At 35.7% G+C, this 23,081-nt stretch overlaps 3 protein-coding genes across 3 annotated transcripts in view; 1 reads left to right on the forward strand and 2 right to left on the reverse strand.

Annotated features, from left to right (window-relative positions):
- The first annotated feature begins 3,781 nt into the window (after nucleotides 1–3,781).
- Nucleotides 3,782–6,681, forward strand: LOC132128966 (C->U-editing enzyme APOBEC-2-like). Its single transcript, XM_059540379.1, has 2 exons — nucleotides 3,782–4,239; nucleotides 5,808–6,681. The coding sequence occupies exons 1-2, from the start codon at nucleotides 3,911–3,913 to the stop codon at nucleotides 6,340–6,342; spliced, it is 864 nt and encodes a 287-aa protein (XP_059396362.1). The 5' UTR covers nucleotides 3,782–3,910; the 3' UTR covers nucleotides 6,343–6,681.
- Nucleotides 6,682–9,220: 2,539 nt separating this feature from the next.
- On the reverse strand, nucleotides 9,221–11,267 carry LOC132129624 (guanylyl cyclase-activating protein 2-like). Its single transcript, XM_059541263.1, has 4 exons — nucleotides 10,771–11,267; nucleotides 10,430–10,579; nucleotides 9,973–10,087; nucleotides 9,221–9,764 (listed from the first exon to the last, which is right to left on the reverse strand). The coding sequence occupies exons 1-4, from the start codon at nucleotides 10,969–10,971 to the stop codon at nucleotides 9,637–9,639; spliced, it is 594 nt and encodes a 197-aa protein (XP_059397246.1). The 5' UTR covers nucleotides 10,972–11,267; the 3' UTR covers nucleotides 9,221–9,636.
- A 6,674-nt stretch (nucleotides 11,268–17,941) lies between these two features.
- Nucleotides 17,942–23,081, reverse strand: part of LOC132129231 (kelch domain-containing protein 8B-like) — a 144,753-nt gene continuing 139,613 nt past the window's right edge. Inside the window, exon 5 of the mRNA XM_059540740.1 lies at nucleotides 17,942–19,606. Coding sequence (XP_059396723.1) covers nucleotides 19,410–19,606 — 197 coding nt within the window. The 3' untranslated portion in view covers nucleotides 17,942–19,409. The remainder of the gene's footprint in view (nucleotides 19,607–23,081) is intronic.

Below are 23,081 nucleotides of genomic sequence, written 5' to 3' on the forward strand. Positions count from 1 at the left end.
GGTTGTGGATCACAACAGCAGATATTATGCATGCTTGTATTCTGATCATGTGGTGAAGAAAATAGTAAAAGGACATTCAATCAATAAACTCAATTTCAAACAGATTTATGTGTAAGGCGAGGGGGCACTGCTGCAGTGCAGATATAATGAACATTCGTGAGTGTGTGTACGTGGGATGTGAAGCCTGATTTCAGTTTCCCATTCAATCTCAGAGGGAGTACAGTATCATATTCTGCGCAACATTGTATTTGCAATTGCGTATTCTGTTTGTGCACACATCATTTGCAATGTCTGCCAAATTTTAAATGGAAAAGCAAAGTCCATTTGACATTTCATTTTTCAACATTCATGCAGAAATGGCCAAGCCATATTGAAACAGCGATAGCAGAGGCTCCTATTGCAATTTCATTTCCTCATTGTCACATTCCGTCCTGCCAAACCTCAAAAGAAATTGCAGTCCTGCTCTCAATTGCAATCTCTATCTATGTCAGTCAGTTGCTGTGGATGTGATGTGTAGCTGTGTTTGTGTGATAAATTGGTCAGTTTCATTATGAAAATAACATTAATCACTGGTAAGGGGTGTGACTAAATACAATGTCCATTGTAAATAGAAATGACCTCATTGTTATCCCAGCTAAACTATGAATGTAACATATTTCAAGCCTTTAGATTTGTCCACAATAGGCTGAAACATTTGAATTCATTTAATGACTTTATTTGCTATTGTGCATAACACATATAGCTTATAAAATCCAAAATCTAATTTATGCTGCTTTAATGGGTAAAACCAAGTACATACTGAAATACTGATATTCACTAACTGAATAAATTAACCAGCAATTAAAAACTCAAACATTAACACAAAGTTATAAAAATAGTAAGAATCATTTTACTAGTATGTTTCTCCTTCCAACTCTGACAGTTAATAATTCTCAATCATCTAATTATCTAGGGGAGATTAAATTATCCCTAATATTTTGTTTTCTTGAGTAGATGTCGATGTGATGCATGCGTTACAAACCTAAAGGTGCAGTAGGAGATCTTGTAAAATGCTAGCTAGAAGTCGCATTTCCACCGCTGCAACTTTACCCAGGACTTTGGGTTGGTCCTCGGCATGTTTCCACTGCAGGAACCAGGATCTAAATAAAGTTCAGTGTAAAAAAAAATTGCCCCCCAGAAAGTCCCTGCTTTTCAAAGGTCCTGAACCTTCGGGGGCGGGACTTGAGCACCGAGCATGCTGATTGGTTTTCATTGTGATTTCAACCACAATTTATTTTTGATTATTTTCAAAATATTACTGTTATCATGTCATGAAATGTAGTTTTTAAAGTATTTCAGGCGAGAATGTTGTTGTTTAAAACTGAAATATGTGGTTTATTTATAAAGACAGCGCCTATTTAAAAATGTGTTTCACTGATTTCGGAGACGATCAGCGGGAGCTCAGTGATCTTCTGACATGTACCGCTGGCTCTGAGGTCTTTTTAGCGGTTAAACATAAAATATATTTCGTTTTGGATAAATCTAACAGGTAATCTTTGGTCTTTATTCAATTAATCTATTAATATGTTAAAATGAAAATAAAAAGAGGCAATACTGTTTGATGTAATATTTCGTTTCATTGTAATGTAGGCTATATAGGCCTACACTTTTCCCTGAACTACATTTCTGCGGCTGTTAATATGTTTAAATGAAAACGAAAGGAGGCAGTGGTGTTTGATATCATATTTCATCTTATTGTAAATATACAGTGAGGAAAATTGCAGTAGCCAAGGGAAGCTGACTGATGTTATCAAGTACGCCGCTGTTTGCAGAATTACCAGATTTGCGTCGTCTTGTCCACCTAAGTCCAACTCGCAAAGTCTAAAAGACTATTTGCCTAATATTCATGGTACATGGTACCACGGTGGAAACGCAGAAAGCAACAGGTCTGGGGGGAAAAAAGTATCTGGTACAACTGTTCTGGGTAATTTTGGTGGAAACGCGGCATTAGCCTGATAGCACTCAAAGCGAACGTCCCACCCTCCCTGCAATCGCCATCCAGAGCCGTTCCCCCTGAATACATATACAATCAAAGACCAGGATACCAGAGATAACATTATTACAATAGGCTACAATCAGCTGTTCCCAATTCCAGTCCTCGTCAAAAGCTTGAATGTCATTTTGTGAACGAAAAATCTAAATCCAGAGTTGTCTTACACTAATGCATCATTTCACTTTAGAAGGCTATTAACACCCCGGAGCCATGTGGAGTAGTTTTATGATGGATGGATCCAGTTTTTTAGGCTTCAAAAACAGGGGCATTATAAAGGGCCATTATACAGCTTGGAAGAGCCAGGACAATTTTAAATATACTGTTATTGTGTTTATCTGAAAGAGGATTGTCAGACATGTCTAGGATGTCCTGAGGGTGAGTAAATCATGGGCTAATTTTCATTTGTGTGTGAACTATCCCTTTGAGAGTCACATTTAGCTGTATTTTGCCATAATACAAACAATCAAGTTGAGATATTATATATTTAAAATATCACCCTGCTTAGGTATATGTATATGGATAACGTTATATAAGGATGAAGATATAAAGGCAACAATGTTACATTTGGTGACAAAATAAACAGCATTTGAGATTTACTATAAATTATATATCACTTAAGTGTACTGTATGTATGCGGATAAAGTTGGATATATAACATATATTATCCAACTTAATAGATAGACATATAATACCGTTTACATTTTGAGAAGATATAAACAATCACGCAGCTCAGATTTTGTTAGAGAAGTGGGAATGCAACTACTCTTATGATTAGTGCAGTATATATGATAAACTATATAAAATACCAATACATTTTCCTTCAATTTTTATTGTGATGGATGAACCAGATTATCAGCCAAAAGATGAAAACTGGACACATTTGCAGAATTAAACAATATAATTTTATTTTATTGTGGAATAACACTGCCTGTTTCACATACTGTTTTTAAAAATAGTCTGCAGTACACAGTGTATACTGCTCAGTAAGCTGGTATCCTGAACATTGGCAAAACCATTGGACTTTCCCTAGTTTCCCAGCTCTGGCAGAAGTTCAAGAATGTGTAAAAAAAACTGTCAGGGAACTAGTGACACAGTACTAATGACTCAAAATGGTAGAGTGGGGACATCAGCACTCTGTACAGGAATCTAACCTTAAAAAACACCATATTTCAAATCTGTTATCTTCTTCAGAGTTACCCAGTTCTTCATCACAACATCTTAAGTGTCTGTAAATGGTAACACAGTTTGCTCACAGGTCAGTGAGTACATAAAATAAAATAAAAATAAATAATAGATTCTTCAGGGACTGGCCAGCGCCATGCTGACCTTTAGACCAACCTGATGTGAGGGTAGTAAAGGCCTAAACTGAACTATGGCATTCACTATGTAAAGAGACTGAGTCTTTCTGAACACTCTGCCAAACTATAGTTATTAATAAACTGCCTGTTGTTGATGTGTGAACAGCAATAATATCTTGCTCAAAAGGAGAGGGAAATTTGATGAATCTGGGTTATATGCCATTAAGTGTCAATCCTCATTACACATTTGAAATTTAGCAAAAAGAAAATGGCTCCTTGATGCACCCGTTGAACAAAATGGGGCAGTGACATGTTTGAACAATGAATGCATAACAACCCCCAACCCCCACCCCATTATACTTTGTTCTTTTTTTAGCATGGAAACAAGAGAGCAGGTGCCCTTCAGTCTCCCTCCCTCTCTGCGCAGCTCCTGTTTGTGACAGAGTTATCTTTATCTTCATCTTTAACTCTAAGACTTAGGAACATATTCATGCTGTCATCTCTCTGACTCACAAACTAAATCAACAGCACCCTTCACACACTCACAGCTAGCAGACTCATTTCACTGCACAGCTAATTCATGGCGGACAGAAAGGAAAGCAAGACCCCCAGTAAAGGTGGTCTGATAAAGAAGAAAGAAAAGAAAGTCGAGAAAGTAGAGAGTAAATCTGAAAAGGAGAAAGAAAAGAACAAATATAAAGGTGAAAAGATGACAAAGAAGCCAGAGAAGAACCCAGAAAATCAGCAAAAAAATGAAGAAATGCCTAAAAAAAATGAGGAGATGCCTAAAAAAAATGAGGAGATGCCTCAAGGAAATGGGGAGGTAGCAGAAGGAGCCAAACACCCTGTCAAAGATGAGGAGTTTGAGCTGGAGCCTATGGAGCTGCCTCCATTTGAGATCATTGTAGGGTATGTCAGATATCTTTCACTTATACAAACTGGATACCACGGTAATACTTCAGTCACTTAGCAAGAACATTGGGAAAAAAAAATCTTAAAGCTAAATATTTGTAGCTATAGGGACACAACAGCTTGTCTCTGGCTCAATAAAAAGGGACAACTTTGTGAATTATTTAACCATAAACCGTTTACAATTGTAACTTAAGAGTATATATTTCCACTAAGTAATTATTATGCACCTTTTAGGAGTATTGGCACAAATTTGTCCCTTTAAGGGTACTGTCGAGCTGTTGTACAATTTGTTTCTGATAGTCTATCTTTAAAATTCATAACAGCATGGCATAGTGCATGACACCACAACCTATTTTAAGATTACTATGCCACTTTGGACCTTTAATAAATTAAAACATAGATAATGCATGAGTATTTAGCATTCACCAGTTACATCTGAAATTCCAACATGTTGAACAAGAACATTAGCAATTAGCAAGTAAACAATTATGATACAGGCACTTAATGACCAAATGTATGTGGGCACCTCCTTCTAATTAACCAGTTTGACTATTTCAGCTACACGACAGTACATTAGCATAAAATCAAGCACACAGACATGCAATTACCTAAAACAAAGATTTAGAGAACCAAAGAGCTCAATTACTTTCAACAGGGTACAGCACTAAGTGAGGTCCATAAGGTTGATTGACCTGCACAAATCCAGAGAGGAAACCCCATTGGCTCTCATGTTTGAATGGGAGAAAATCTCAACCATCATCCAAATTCTAGTGGACAACCTTCCCATGAAAATGGGAGCTGTTAGAGCAGAATAATTCCCTATTCATATCTGGTTTTGAAATCATTCAGCAAGCACATATGACTGTGGTGTTCAGATGGCCATTAACTTTAAGCCATGTAGTGTACATCAGGGCCAATAAAATCCACCACCACCTCTTACCACTTAATGGGTTCTTCTTTCAAATAAAATAAAAATCCAGAGAAAACTAAACCTAACATGTTATGTTAATCTATTTAAAGTGATGAATAAAAGCCCATTAAGTCTCTGTAGTCTTATTATTTCAAACTGAATGCTTCTTGTCCAAAGTTAAAGCATTAATTTGTTTTAAAGCTGGAATACACCACACAACTTTTGCACAGATTTTTGCCCATATTTGTAGTTGATGTTTGTTGCTGAAAGGCAGAGCCAGTCTGCAGATACTGGGCAGTTGTGGAGTTGAGAGATTTCACAGAAAATCATGTAGTGTATGATGGGCACAGTCTCCAATTTAGAGCTTTAGATTATGATTCCATCCAGTCTGAGTCCAGTTTCCAATGTGTGTCCTAGCAACAAGGTGCACGTTTCTGCGTTTGCCATGTTTGGAACAACCTGAAAGTCTGAAGTCGTAAAAGTGTGCAAATCTAGTTTTTCTCTGTAACCATTTACAAAGTTGCCTGGGTGATTTTCAAATCTGTTAAATCTTTTAGTATTGAAGTCATGTAGTGTATTCCAACTTCTACTTACATTTTTCTCACAATATATTGTGAAAAAAGTCTTATTCCAAATGTCTTCCTTATTCCCACAGAGACAGAATGAACCCGACCTTCTTTAAGTTCCAATTTAGAAATGTGGAATATTCCTCTGGGCGCAACAAGACCTTCCTGTGCTACCAGGTAGACATTCAAGGAGGCGCAGGAGAGACAGATGGCCTTCGCGGTTACCTGGAGGATGAGCATTCGGGTTCACATGCCGAAGAAGCCTTCTTTCAACAGGTGCTGGCCTATTACGACAAGTCACTCCACTACACAGTGACCTGGCACATGTCCTCAAGCCCTTGCGCAGCCTGCGCTACTAAACTCGTAGAGATCTTGCGAGCACGCAAGACAATGCGCCTTATTATCCACTGCTCCCGTCTCTTCCAGTGGGAGGAACCAGAGATACAGGTCGGACTTCAGGCGCTAGTTAGGGCAGGGTGTAAAATATGCATGATGAGGCCTGTGGATTTTGCGTATGTTTGGTCTACTTTTGTTGAGAACGAGGAAGATAACTTTACACCCTGGGAGGACTGTCAAGATAACTATGATTATTATGATGAGAGGTTGTGTGATATTTTAAAGTAGGGTAAGGAACCGCAGATGGCTTCTGATTAAGACTGTTAAAATCAGCCTGGGCACTGTCTTTAAGTAATTTTAGTACTTAAAAGCTAATCATTACAATGTCTCTGTAATTACAGCAGCATTGATTCCTCTGTCAACACAATTTGTCCTGTTAAATCACATGGTTGACTTTATTAACTGATTTTAAACTTACATAAAGAATTCAAACCACACTTATGTATAGTATTTAGATCGGCATCTCAAATATATAGGTTATATTTTTATTTCACTGAGTATCATTTTGAGAACAATTTTAGAATCTAAACATCTGGGTATAAAATTTAAACATGAAATTCTAGTTAACTCTAGTTAATTCTTTTGCAAAATAAAATAAATATTGCTGTAAGCATAATGTTTAAATATTCTAATTTTGTCTTTTTAAATGATTTATATATATATATATATATATATAATAGACATGATATAATGAATATTGACATAGTCTCCTTGAATGTAAAACAGTAAACATGAGTCCATTTCCTATCATTAGCACAATCTAAAGACAGAATGCTTTCCAATACTATTTATAATATACCAAGGCAGTGGATCCCAACCCTGTTCCTGGAGTCCCCCCAAAACAACACATTTTCGCTGTGTCTCATTTCAAAGGCTGCACCCTCCATAGGTCGCATTTGTCAGCAATATATGTTGACCATTACATGTCGACCATTACATTCCAAAGAAATAACTGTAATTATCCCTCATGAGGACTAATAGTGAATTTTATAATGGTTGCTTTTCTGAAATGAGAGAGGATCTGTGACATATGCGGCTGACTAATGCGACACAGACACAGAAACGAGACGTTTCCAGGAACAGGGTTGAGAACCACTATACTAAAGAATCAATTGGAAATAAGGATATCAGAATAATGGTGGAAGTATTATTCATGGGACATTTATAGTGCATTTATATTTGAGGTACACTTAATTTTTTCCTGGAAAAATATGAACTAGAAAGCATGATTTATAAAACAATCAAATGAAACTCGCACCCTGTAGTGATGAAAAGAACATTCATACATTTAGAGATGCAACACCAGGGTGGAAAAATAATGGAATTTAACTTATATAACTGGAACAGTCTAAAGAGCTTATATTTCCCAAAACAAGACTAATGAACACCCTACACACCATAAAGTACGTTGTGAAATTCCGTTGGAATAATAAGCCATACTCTAACCATTCTATAAGAACGGTTCAGAAATAATGTAGGTTTCAGACCTGCTGTGGTCAAGATTGTGTACTCACTGATGGAGATTTTTGTGTTCTGGAAGACTTAATGACACATTTACCCATTTCAGTTTATCCAGCCCACAGCCAATCCTAGCAAGAGAAAATGACATCACTTATTGCAGTCTATTGAGCAGAATGATCAAATCAATTTAAAAGAAATGTTACCCTAATTCTTTAAAAATGCAATCATCAAGCTGTATTTGAGTTTTGGCAACTGCAAAATTATTTGGTATTGTCATTTTCAAGTAATTTAGCTAGAATCATATAAAAAAGCAAATCTAAAATCAATATCTGCTTTTAAATTAGGGTGTGTAATTTGATAGGCACCTCTCAGTAATGATAGTTCACACTCAATCAGAGCTCCTCAACCTCACCAAACCTCTTCTTGAAGAGCACAGCGATCCCTGCCCACACATTTTATACTGACTACAAAAAGCTATTGAACATTGTCACAAGCTGTTGTCACACTATATGAAGTAAAATCATAGTGAAATCTGTTTTTCAGGCTTTCGGCTGGTTTATTTTTACTAACCACCAGATAGCGCTGTTTTCGTCACTCTCGAAGCCTTGAATCTTTTCTCGAAACAGTCAGAGGAAAGTCTCAGTGTTTCACGAGGCTTCATTTAACCACAACAATGAAGCTGATGTGTGTTTTACGTCCCTTTAAACGTTCATGTAGTTCGAGGTCAATCACTGTAAATAAAGAAGCTTTTGCTTCGAGTGCAGGTTTAGATTGGTTGTATTGAAAGGCTTAAGAGCCATCTAGCGTCAGGAGGTGCATGAGCGCGAGCTGTTTATGAATCAAACGAGAGACACAGAAGGCGGATACATGCTGATGAAAGTGAATGAATTAAGGTTACGTCGAAATGAAGAAAAGATTTTATACGCCAAAAAAGCTTCTGTAACGTATGAATTTGGTTGTTTATTCATTTGAACAATCTCATACATCAGCATTTAATGGTTATTCTACAACTGCTAATGTTTGGAAATAATAATAATAATAATCATCGATTTTTTTTAAAATATGGAGTCTTTAACATAGCAGGGACATTTTAAGTAATTTTATATTATAATATTTAAAATAGTTGTTAAAATATTAATAATAAAATATTATGTTTCCGCAGCAGCGTTGAAAAAATTTGATAAATAGCGACAACTGCTGAAATCTTGAGACTAAAACATTAGTAGAAAGTGATACAACATCAGTGATGTTATGATGTTAATTTAATCATAAGATGGCTTGAATAAAAGAGTCCTAAATAATATTGGTAATATTCTGCTATGGAGATTTTTTGTTGTTGTTTTTACCCTGCTCCATTATAATCATGATAAATAAACTGCTCTTACTGGAGAATTACTAACTACTAATTTTTACAATTAATTAAATTCAACACAGCTGACAAAACAAAAAAAAAAATCTTCCCTTTGTAATAAATGAAATATATATATATATATATATATATATATATATATATATATATATATATATATATATATATATATATATATATATATATATATAATTATATATAAATTCAATAATAATAGCCTACATTAAATCTAGAGGTGGTAAATTTACAAATGGAAATAACTTTACAACTGAGACCTTCCAGGGACTTCACTCTTTACAATATTCATGTATTTACAAACATCAGATATGCCAATTTGAAATGAATTGCTGTTGTTTCTAAGTTGAGTAATATGCCACATACAGTAAACTCAAATGCACCTCATCTGCAGAATAATAATAATAGAAAGTCAGAAATCCAGTCAGTCATGAAAGTGAGCCTTTAACAAATCCTAACAAGAATGTAACAAACCACAAGGAAAACATGAATATTTACATGTAGATAGAATTAATTCTGTTTTTCAAAGAAATAAATGGGAGTTGCACCACTACATTAAAATAAAAAAGAAAAGACTGATGGCTTTAAATTCACTTGAAAGAACCAAGACAAAGACTAAGCTATGCATGCTCTGTATATACTGGTTAAGTTAAGGGTTGTCTTGGTGAATATGGAGTTCAGAAGTTGGCGCTGCGGCGTCTCTGTTCATTGATCCAGTCTCCGGGGTTCACGTCCATCTGCAGCATCTTCATCACCCACTTGTCACGTCGAGCCCCGTCGATGAACTCATCCAGAGACAACTCCCCTGAGGACACAGCAAAGAAACTCTGCACCAGCTGCTTTTTCAAGAAAGCCTTTGAGCAAACATCCACAATTTTTCCACAGTTTGATTAATTATTAACATCAGTGTACTTAAATAAACGCAGACTGTATATTATAATAAAGGAAAAGACTAAACTTTGTCTTAACCCTTTAATAATCATAGAAAAATAATGAATCATAGTAAGTTTTACCATCTCCATTCTCATCCACTAGCTCGAATATTCGGTCCACCACCTGATCTGGGGTCAGTAGGGTACACTCTTCATCAAGTTCACCATGGCAGGCTTTCTTTAGGCGGTAGATTGACTGTAAAAGTAAAGTAAATGTGCCCATTTCTTTCTTTTGTAATCCCAAATGCATAAATGTCTTCTTTATAGCGGCATTACAAAGTATAATAGCATTCCTGCACACAAATGTCCTGCTATCACAGAGGTCATATGGATTAACCCCCTGTAAACATCTCACTAAGTTTCAATGTCAAGGGGAAAGTTATGAAACAGGTCATGAATATGTAATCTCAGTATAAATGCACCCAGAATTAGTTTTCATCCTTTTTTTCCTTAGTAATCTAGTAAACCACTGAAGTATTACAATCCCAATTGATGTTTAAGTCCATCTGACTGTGTTGACAACATGAGAAATGATTACCTCCACAATCTCCCTGAGCTCTGTTTTGTCGATGCAGCCGCTCCCGTCCTTGTCATACATTTTAAAAGTCCATTTCAGTTTGTGCTCCAACTTTCCTCGCAGCACTAGATTTAAGGCTGCAACATATTCCAGAAAATCAATAGTGTTGTCCTATGAAAAAAATTAAAGGGAGGTAAAGAGAAAAGAGGATTGACCTGTCAAAAACCTTTCAAGTTCATTTTTTTTTCTATATGCAATCTCTTTCCCAGTATTATATTATATTAGTATTAAGTATTTACACACTCACTTTTACACAGTGTTTATGCCTACTTTTTGTAACTGAAATAAATGGAATAACTTACCCCATTTTTATCAAAAGCACGAAACATGTTTTCTATATAACCGGCTGCTTCTGGGTTTTCAGTTACACCAAAGAAGCTCTTGAACTCGTGCATGAAGAGCGTCCCGCTAGGACATTCAGTCACAAACTTTTTATACCACTCCTGCAGTTCAGCAACATCAATCTCTTTATCGTCCGAATCCTCACTGAGTCGCTGACCCATCGCGAATGATGACAAAAAAGATCACAAGCTCTGCTTCTCAACAAAAAATGTTCATTATCACATCTGTGAGCTTCACTGTTCTGGCTTCCGCACTGATCCAGACATCCCAATAAACATTTAAGCCTGTACAAACTGATGATACAACACCAAAAAAATTCTGATTTAGGATATAAACCTGTATGCCCTATTAAAATAGTACTAAAAACTGAAGTAAAAAAAATTCAGTATGTACCAAAGTGTAAAACTAACCCTGACCTTTTAGCAAAGGTGCTCTACTGGCTTGGGATTCAGCACAAGGACTATTTTGGATCACATGACTGAAAGGGATTATTCATATCAATCCATGTCTGAATGAATTAGCTTAAAACAAGATCAAGTGCTTTGCAATAATTCATCGTTGAGCACAGAGTGATCCATTCCTCCGTTCAGGTTCAAGGGCTCCCCGAGGGTCTCATGACAGAACATTAACCATGACCTGATTATTTTTACCTGTTAAATCTAAAACAATCTTTTGAAGGCCAGAAAAAAAAATATTCCATTTAATTACTATCCCATATTGGCCCTTCCCTGGTTGTCCATGATGGCCTTACAGTGCATCTGAAGACATATACACTGTAAACTTCCTTTTTCAAAGTTGTATATAGCAGATATTTAGAGATTATTAGAATAAATTTTACAAGAAAATACAATTTTTGTCTATATACTTCAAAATGTCACATTTAATTCAATTTGTTACTTGGAGTTTCTTTGTAATTATTTGTGAAATTTGCAAGCAATTTCTAATTTTTTTTTCAGTATATATAAATTTTCTTTCAAATATTCTTTAAAATAATATATATATTTTTAAATGAATGCCCAAAGGTGGTACATACTGTAAATGATACACTTAATATTATAGAAACAAGAAATGTCTGCTAGACATAAAGTTATGTTACTAAAATGTTACTGAGAATGCATTTATCTAGCATTTTTATACTGGGATTCCCTTGTTTAACTGAATGGGAAGGGGGTCCCTAGATCTGAAATGCTGAAAAACCCTGACTGTATCCTGCTCTTGGTCACTCAATCCTTTCAGACAATCTGAGTCATAATTCCCTCTGCTCTTACTATTAATAGTTTTTCAAAAATAGGATCTGAGAAGTCTGGCCTAGTTCATGAGGATGGTGCTGATTATCTGGACTCGTACCACATTGGATCACAGTGAAAGCTAAAATCTACAGTAAATGGTTACATTCTTGAAAATAATGGTTATTGGCATCACTGGAAAATCACCATTCCACAGAAAATCTTTATACTAAGAAAAATACATGTTCTTTTAAGAACTATTTATCACTTAAAGGTTCTTTGTGGAACCAAAATCTTTATTTTATGGCATTGTTGAGAAAACATTCATTTGTTACCTTTATTTTTAAGAGAGTAATAACAAAAATAATGGGGTTGTGGAAGTCCAGTGGCCTTGTTTTTAGGTTGACCCAGACCCAATAGATCACAAAATGTTTTAATGTGATATGTTGCCTCTATTACTCTATTACTTACTATTACAATTTGATCCTGTTATAAGTAGCCTCTAAAGCCACAATGCTGATAGTTCTGCAATGAGATATAGGGAGTATAATCTCAAAGAAAAGGGATTATGTGATATTAAATAATATAAATGCAAAGCAGCAGACTAATAATATGATTTCACAGCAATAATAAAGTGTCAGTCTTCCAGTGTTCACAATACTTTGATACATTGCACACACATCTGCATGCCAACATTCAGAAATATTACTGGTCAAAGATGCTCAGTTTTGTTCAAGAGCAAACACATAATACAGCCGGACACATACAGTCTGTTTTGTCAGTACATGCACTTTAAAGACCTTTTCCAAAGTGCTGACTTTACTTTATAAGACTAAGCTCCTTTGGCCTACAGAAATCCAGGCCACTCATTGCGCAATTAATCTTATTGGATTAATAGTTAATACAATAACAAATATGGAGAACTTGTACACAACTTCACATAAATTTGGAATGCAAAATAATGTGTTTGAATGATTTTTTACTATTTTACTAATCATTTACTTGTATTTTGCTTTTGTGCCATGCATTGGATGACAAAATCTTTGTCAGAGTTGTAATTATAGGATCATTAAATTCAATTAGATCTGAAACGATTTAATAGTTTTACAGTCATAATTACAGTTCCTAATAAGGAAGTAATCAGTACTGACTCATGAAGAAATGAGTATGTTCACTTTCAATTACAAGTCATAAATGGATTTTAATATCTTTAGTTATAATGAACAGCTGAGCAGTGCTGATTTTTATTTGTGATCAGGATGATTAATAGGCCTATATAAAAATTATTATTCATCACTGCTGTAATCTGATATGACACTATCAGTTAAGATGATACAAATATAGCCTGCGAATCATAACACGGACAAGAGGAGAAAGCCAAATTGAATTCAAATTTAGCAAAAAACAAAAATACTAACAGATTCCCCTGGATGTCAGTACAACAGTTTTGTACATGTGAATGGCCGGTTGATCACGTTCTTTTGAACCTGTATATATTTATATAAGAGCTGATTGATTTACACACAAAATATAGTTTATAACTGCTCGGGTTCAAGAAATTGTCTTGTAAGGATTTAACATTTACATTAAAGCGATTACTAACATGAAAGTACCTCAGAATTACATCTCTCAGCATTAGTCAGCACACTGCGTAAAAAAAAAAAAACTCAAGAGAGTTATTTATCGGCTCTGAATTGAGATTAAAGTCTGATCAAGTTGCAGTGAAACAATATTTCTCTCATATATGTCTCTCATCCCGTCTCCATAAGCCCCTTACCCAAAACACACAGCAGGGAACCAAGAGGAATATTTCTGATGGTAGCCTACATCTCGCTCCTTTAATCAAAATGAGTAATAATCATCCACAGCACATTCGCACTGGGGTGAAATTAAAAGCAGAATTTAGGATAAGTAGGCCTACAGAGTGCTGCTGTTTAATTAGAGTATCGGCAGTTACCTGAGCAGGGATTAAAAGGCTTATTAATCACTTTACTGTTAATTATTTTTTGATGCAAATGAATGCATGATTATTTGGCCATGTCCTTCGTTTAATATGTGTTCCCTGTTTAAATGGCTTAATTATTTTATTAATATTACTACAAGAGAAGAGGTGGAGGAAAGCACAAAATCAAACTGTCATTTAGACAACTGGCAGACCTCAAAGTCGTAAATCAACCCCCAACAGGCAAGGCAAGATACAAGACAACTTGATTCCCCTCTTGCCAAGAGTTTGTGGCGACCTTTAAAGATGTTCTGGTTGTGGAGCTACTTTATCCAAAATAAACGGACGTGACATTTTTGAGATTATTAGTTTATCTCTGTACTGTAAACCTGCAAAGAAAGGAAAAAGAAATCCCAATTCTCTTGGGCCGACCAGGTTCACACAGTTTTGTTTTACACTGTACCATCTTGCAATTATGTAGCCTAAACATGCACTAGATACCTGTTTGCACACTGCGACGCTGCAAGAACATAATGCGTTCTTACCTTTAAAGGTAGACACATTGAACCACACAGAAATATTCAAAGAGTTTATTACAGAAATCGCAGTAGAGGCACTACCTCACATATATAGGCACTGAACTACTGAACTGGACTGGCAATTGTGTGTCAACACGGTTCAACACAATTCAGACTTAAATCCAGACCATGTTAACCCATCTATGTTTCAAGTGAAGTTTCAAGTGAACTGGTGCCAGAGATTTCACACATATTCTGTGCAGTTTATATATTGCTTTCTAACTACTCTTCATACTAATGACATTATTAAAGGTGCTGTAAGCAGTTAGGAATCTGGGAATACCACACATAAATATAACTGTAATCTGACAGATGTCACTGAAATAGGTGTCCTGAAAAATCACACCTGTCTCTGTGACAGTTTCTGTAAACAAAAAACACATTTAAACATTCAGGGCACGGCAGCACTATTTTAGCTAATCACAAACACTGCACGTTCGTGTCTCTAACCCTAACCCTTTTTTTTTTATGAAGAGAAATGCTAGCACTTACAGCACCTTTAAAGGGAAAGTACTCTCAAAAATAAAAATTCTGTCATCATTTGTGCACCCTCATATAATTCCAAATCTGTTTAGAATTTCTTCTGAGGAATACTAAAGGAGATAATTTGAAAAACGACTCACAGCGTCTTTTTTTGTTTAATACAATGAAAGTTTTGGACCCCATTGACTTTCAAAATGCCCTTTTTTGTCAGTCAAACAGATTTAGAATGACGCGAGGGTGAGTAAATGATGCCAGAATTCAATTTTTTGGGTGAATTATCCCCTTAAAACAGGCAAATAAAATTTATTTCAAATCATAAACATTTTACATAAAACTTCAATTGACAGCCATCAATAGCCTAGTTATGAATAAATGTCCCAACTCACACAGGTTCATGTCTACAGTGCTCATACAACATCAAATCTATGAGTCCCATCGCTCTTCACAGAATAAATGTGGTTAAGAGTTACCTGTTTTTTCAAAGTGTAAGAAAAGAGGCTGATTCAGTGCGTGGTCAACAACAGTATGCTAGAGGGTAAAACAGCTTTCGCTGTGTGGATGGGTGCAATGTAATCTCATGGGACACTGTGAGTTCCCCTGGGCCGACTGTGTGTCTCTGATCATCTACATCTACCTCTACCTAAAACATGAACCAAAATTGCATTTTCTGCTCAGGACTAAAACCGAGATTTATATATCTATATTAGAGATTATGCAGTGAGATAATGTGGATTTTGATTGATTTTCTTATGGAGATTATGAGTTAGAAGCTTAAATTGCTTCCAGAGTATCGGCACTGCGTGTTGAAGACTGTCAGAGGCCATCAGCTACCACTAGTACACCACTCATGACAGCACAACATCATAAAAAAACAGACCATCTCAACAGCTGCTCAAGATTATGGGTCAACATGACAACCTGTCACCTCACAAAGCAACAAAACATTTGATTAACCCACGAAGCACCGGAGAAACTGCATTTAGTTCAACAACCCACCACAGAGAATATTCAGAACATGGAGAAACATGACAAATCACTGCAAAACAACTGCTACTTAAGAGTTTAGGTGATCATACACTGCATTTACTCCAAAGTGATTTACATACAAAGAAGGGTAAAATACGAAATGCTTTTGGACATGTTTATATAATAATAATACTACTAATAATAAAAAGCCTGCAGTCCAACAATTAAATTCCCTAGAGTTCTGAACGACACCTCTGAAATTGAGTAAAACATTTCGCACCTCTAGATATGAAATTATGAGCTCACTTCACCCACATTCGACAGCGCTCAGATTGTGGTCAAATGAATTCAGAAAACAGGCTGTTTAACATATAGCAAATTTTTTTTAATTGAGAGTAAAGTAGTTCAGAGTTTCCATTTCGTAGAGGAAGCAGAAATGAGACTCGGGCGAAAAATACTCTGCCAAGATGAGTCATGTGTCATGTTGCAGAATTCGTAGAAAAGAAAAAATAGAGGTATATTTCTCTCTGCATTATCTCTTTCCCTCAGATCATCTATTCACACGTTGTCGTCTCTTGCGGTGCTGGAGGGTGTTTCAAATTTGAACCTGTGTGACATTTAACCTCACATAAAGCAAAGTGAAAATGAACTCGCTATTTCAGTTAGCCTGCAGCAGAACCTACATTAATGAGACCAAAAGAAGAAAGCTCATCTCCTGGAATTGTTACATATCTTCCAGTCCTCTGTTGTCTGTGTGCATGGCTGTCATGGCTTCATACAGGCAGAAATATGTTTATTTCCTCTGTACAATGTACTGTACATGATCGCCATCTGCCAGTACAACATCAGAGGGGGAGGCATCCATCTAAAACAAGTATGTGGATTGTATTTGTTGTTCCTTTGATTCTAATGTTGCTAAGAGGCATTTTAAAGTTGGATGTAAACACAACTGACATTCAATCCTAACCATCCCAACCAAAAACACACAAACAGCCATTCGCACTCAAACAGCGATCAGTATGAATATGAACATCTTATTATGCCCTCGGGCACCATATCACCCAAAACAACAGGTCAGCAACCCTCTGAGACCAGAACGTGATGATAATCGGTGTGTGGGTGCACATATTTATACACACACACACAGACCAGATAGATCAAACTCTCACTGACCTCTCGTAGCAAATATGCACCTGAATTTAGTGCATTCAAACCTGTCACTAAGCATTGTTTATTCCTGACATGCACGAGTTCTGTTTTCGGCATGCTAAATGAGCTCAGTGACCCGATACCCTTGTCAAATCCTCAGTGGGGGCGATACAAGACCCTCACAGGGCAACAGTAAGGTGAAAACGTGGCGTATGAGATCTACGTCAAGGGATTTATCTCATCAAAAAGTACAAGAAGTGAGCTCTCCCCGTCCCCTGAGAGCGTTCATCTCTCACCCAGTAAATGGGTCACTCAGAAACAATTAACGTGAGCCGTGAATCGCAACTACATTGACTAGATTGAATTAGCTCTTACCCTGAAGAAACAACTTCCGATTAAATATGAATAACACAGCATGTGAACTCGAGCTTTGAACACATTTCCTGTGCTCAATGTGCGGAGCGATCTGCGAAATGTGCTAGGTTGATTTATTAAGAATTGATAAAATTGTAGTGTCTGATAATTTAGTGTCAAGGTTTTCCTCATACAGCACACTCCAGAAGAAAAACACACTTTGTAAACTGCCCAAAAATCCTTGGTATTAAAGGAATGTTCTGGATTCTGAAAGTTCTCTTGCCACAGAAAATATTTCTCGACTAGTTCATCAGCAAATAAAAATAAATATGATAGCTTATATATTTACAGAAATGGACTTACAGTGGTCAATCTGTAGGGCAGGGCATTACACTACAGGATCAACATCTATTTTTTTCCCCTTTTTTTAAAAGTTTAACCACAAAAATGAACCATATTCATGCCAACATGAGATTACAAAAATGTGAACATGTGAAAAAGTTAAATTGAATATTTCAACTATTACCCTAACCATTTAAAGCAGGTGTTTTAAAAACAGACCTACTTATACATGTGTTTTTTATTATGGGCTATGATGACAAAAGCTACAAAAACTATGGCAGGATTTTCACTCCTATTAATATGAAATGTTCCTTGAGCAGCTAATCAACCTATTAGAATGATTTCTGAAGGATCATGTGACAGTGAAGACTGGAGTAAAGATATTGAAAATTCAGCTTTGCATCACAAGAGAAAATCGCATTTTTAAATATATTCAAATACAAAAGAGTTATTTTAAATAGTTAAAAAAACATTTCACTATATTCACCATTTTACTTAATATTTGATCAAATAAATGGAGTCTTGGTGAGTTTAAGCGTTTTTTCAAAAACACTAAAAATCTTAATAAATAACAGGTTAAACAAGAGATTTTTGTACAGATTAATTAAGAAAACCACTTTAATAAAAATACATGCCTTGCCCCTTAAATGTCCATTGCAAGAGAATTACTGTAAACACTTTTTTTTGCTTGTTTTAAGGGACACATTAAAATGATAATCTGTGTTAATCGACAGTATATTTCTGATACTTTCAAGCTAAACCTGTTTTGAACCCAGAACATTCCTTTAATTAAGCAGCTGGATGAACCATGTCCTCCTCCATCTCCCCTGTCTCATGCTACAGTGAGGAATCTGTGATTTACCGTTTTAAGAGTTGCTCTTTTCACACATAACATTGCACAATTTCATACATGCATGGCTGTGAAAGTACAAAAACACACACACACACACACACACACACACATACACACATCCACCTCCCATTTCTGAAGTCTCAAGCAGAAGATCCTCTGTTTTTATCAATAATACAAAAAGTGCTAAACATGTTACCTCAGACGGGTACTGTGGCAGCGTGGTGGATATGGCCCTAAGTTCCTCTTATTTTGCCAGAAAATTACCCTGCTTTGATACTGAAAAATGCTGTACAGTCCAAAGGTGCCTGGAGTGTTGCAGGTGCCTGTCTATCTATTTAAGTATATATTACTATTTATATATAATACTAATATATTTATAATTATATATATTAATAAATATATTTATTAATACATTGCTATATTTAATATAGTTAGATGAATGATATATTTATGTATTTTTTGCTTGTCTTAGATCTCCAGTCCAAAACTCTTCTGAGCAGAACTGTGGAACGCTGTCCAAGCTCCAGTAGATTGTCTCCACTATTCAAAAAATAAAGCTGATGTGTCCTCTGCGGGGAAAGTCTGTGAATATTTGTCGGAGACATACACGTCAGCTTGACGTCAGTATGCTCGCGTGTGTTTGCAGAGCTTACACTGCGGGAAAGAACAGCATGTGAGGATTTGTGTAGTTGTTCATTAGTGTGTGTCAGACTGTCTCTTTCAAACAGAGGGCTTCCACGGCGTTGCTGGGACCCTGGGACACCCCTCCAATAAGGAACAGCATGTTGGGGGTCTGAATGGAGGCACAGGAGCAGCGAGGGCTGGGTAACGGAGCCACGGGTTCCCATCTCCTCTTCAGCTGGTTATAACTCTCCACTGACGCCAGCGGGGACGGCTGGTTACCTGTAAGCACACAAAACAAAGCACTGTCACAAACATACAAAAACCCAGAGACATGTATACTAAAGTTTCAAAATTGTGTACCAAATGCATGACATTCCAGTGGCTTACATTGATATTAACTATTAAATATTCTAAATCTTGACTTTTCATTTAATACAACCTTAGACTATGTACCCTAGCTGTGAAGTCATCTATACACTAGTGCAGAGGCTTTCAAACTATGGTCCAGGGACCCCCAGGGGGCCACTAGGGAGAGTTTAAAGGTCCATTTTGTTTTTTTGTTTTTTTAAATAAAATGTATTTTTATGGCTGTTAAAGTTAAAGTCTTAATATATAATATTAAATACGTTTTACACAGTATTATTATTATATTTAATTTTTGCACGTTTCTTTATATATTACTGTTATTCTTTATATATTACCATTTGTACTATATAGTACTACTGACAGCCCCATACATACATACATACATACATATACATACATACATATATATATATATATATATATACACACACACACACACACACACACACACACATCTTTTTTATTTCTTATTAGAAAAAAACATTCTATAGTTATGTTATAGTACAGATATAGTTATAGAAATATAATATATAATACTATAGAAATATGATCTAAGTATTATCTAATCCAATTATTTAATTTCAGAAAAATTGTAATTTCATTAGTGTCAAGATTTCCTGCATACTGTACATCACACTTCAGAAAATAGTTTATATGCATATAAATGTTTCATATATATATATATATATATATATATAATTTTTACATTTCTAATACTATATATTTATTATGTAAACAAAATGAAAATTTAGCAGGTATGCACATTAAAAATGAACTGTATTTCACTTTTAAAAATATGCATTAATAATATGGTTGACTCATCCTGTGCTACACAGATTTTTATCCAATCAAGTGCTCTCTCAAAATGTGAATACCACCTTGATCTAGCTAGCAAGTAGCAAATCAGAATCCATAACTGTTATGTAAGCTATTGTCAATTTAAAAAATGGGGGATAAGCTCCTCAATATTCCCCACCTAAACGATTTTCGAAAAAAAATAAAAAGAATCTGTGCCTGTCCAGAATTAAATGTTAGTCAAATACAATAAACGAGTGTCCCAGTCCACATGCCAGAACCTAAAGAAAATATTTCCAGATTTAGTATATCACAGGCAGGTGTGCAGGAAGAGCTGCACATTACACAGCCTCTCCAGCCATTCAATCAACACAACACCCGCTCCACATTAGCATACAGCATCCACAGCACTCTCTCATTGCGGATGTTTCTTGCAGATGAAGCACTTGCCACCTGGTGGGTTTTGGGACTAAAGCAGGTTTGAACAGGTTGCAGCATGCAGATTTCTTCATATTATGTAACTCGTACAGATTCTGTGGCTTATGCTTGGAGAAACTTTTGCTCTGATGTTGCAAAATAAATAAATAAATAAATAAAAACAAAGTTTCGCTGATAAATCCAGGCACAAACTCTACAGTAACAGGGAACATTTTCTCATTTTCCCCAGGGTCAGTAACAAGCTTGGGTTATTTTCACTATTTTACCTTCAGCGCTGAGACCTACATCATCACATGGGACCTGCTGCTAAGTTTCCATGGTTACTCAAATTTGCAGTGCAGATGATATGAACGGACTGGTGCAGTGACTATTGTTATCATCATTTCCTGGTAGAACAAACACTAGGGCGATTACGCTTGCGGTAATCAAAAGTGTCAAGTCGAGCTGTGCTCCGGCTCTGGCGTGGAGAGCTTGTGTGCGTTGCTAAATATCATCAGGCCCTTTGGTCTTCACACAAATACATATTTGTAAAAGCAATTTTGTAGGAGCTGTTTTGCAAAGGTTCCATTCATCTTTGCTGAATGATTCTCACCACCTCCTACACCACCATCTATGGGAGCTGTCCACATCAACAGAAATGAATAAAAGTGTTTTTTTTTTTTTTAATAAGTGTTATTTACATAAAAGTTAAATATAATTGAAATATGAGTTAAATATAGATCTATGTTATAAAACTAAATCTAAATATTAAATCTTTATGTAAAGCTAAATATTCAATGCTCTCATCCAGTGGCAATTAACAGAAAATGAAGTTGAACCATCAACAAAAATCAAAGAGATTTCTAAATTCTCTAAATTTAAAACATAACACAAATCACATTTCACAATTCTTCGTCTACATCTTTTTATATCTTTACCTAAACAAGGGGTGTCAAACTCAATTCCTGGAGGGCTGGAGCCCTGCACTGAATGACGTTTGGAAAATTGGGTAATTGAACATGTGATAAATTAAACCAGGTGTAGTTAAAATCATGCAGGCCAAGGGACTCATTAGTATAAGTAAAATATAAAAAGCCTTTATTTTTCTCATATTTATATAATGTTAAAAAATCAATTAGTTAAATAGACATTCTTAAATTCTTTGGCAACAAGCTTGACATTTCAGCTGAACAAGTTTTGCATATTGCACACTACTGACAAGTTTAGCTGCATGTTGCAGTTTATCCAGGTTGTGTGCATGAATTAGATGCTGAGATGCTCAAAACAAGCTGTCAGCCATCCAAAACTATTTGGGTTAAAATGGAAATATTTTTTTTTCTTCAGAATATTTTCGGTTGCTGAAACTTCAGTGCATTACTACAGTCAACATACCAAATGTTTTTTTTTTTTAACAATGCCAACATAAATGCCACTTTTTACATCCTCTGATTCATTTGTTCAGACAGTGTCCTAATTACCCTGAGCATCTACGCGTTGGTTGCTATAGTAATGACATGAACATCAACACAATGCCAAGAGTCTTTCTCATGCTACAACTGAGAGCATCTGTCACAGTGGAAAATGATGGTGGAAAAAATGGAAATTTTGTCTATGATGACATCTTGCCACTGTGCCAAACTCAGAAGGCACATTACGCAACTGAGGCATTTTACTCAGTGAAGCAAAGAATGCAAAAAACCATTGACTCATTCACTATATAGTGGATGCCACTTTGAAAAATGTGGCTACTTGGGCATGGCTCCAAAAAGATATTCCCCATTTGTGTGATGTGTCATGGATGGAGCATATAAAAGCATTTTAAAAAATTTGAAAAAAGAAAAAACAACAACAAAAAAAACAAAAACAATGTCACAAGTCATCAGCCAAATATAACAAAACAGTTATTAAGTAAGAAATTAATTACTCAGTTTCCTTAATAAATTCACCCTGGAAATACTTTCAATATTTTCTTGTTACTGATACTGTTATAATACCTGAACTAATGAGCATTTATGGGCAACTGAGTACATTTAAGGGAGGCCATAAATGATTTAGGGACAAATCATCTGAAGAGCAATTTCCTGAACATCATCTCCAATATGGACCTAATAGCAGCCATAAATTCAACAAAGACATGAGGAGCTACAGGTAATGAAGCATCTCCTCCAGTTATGTC

Source organism: Carassius carassius, chromosome 46, assembly GCF_963082965.1.
Source record: "Carassius carassius chromosome 46, fCarCar2.1, whole genome shotgun sequence".
NCBI classification, from domain to species: Eukaryota; Metazoa; Chordata; class Actinopteri; order Cypriniformes; family Cyprinidae; genus Carassius; species Carassius carassius.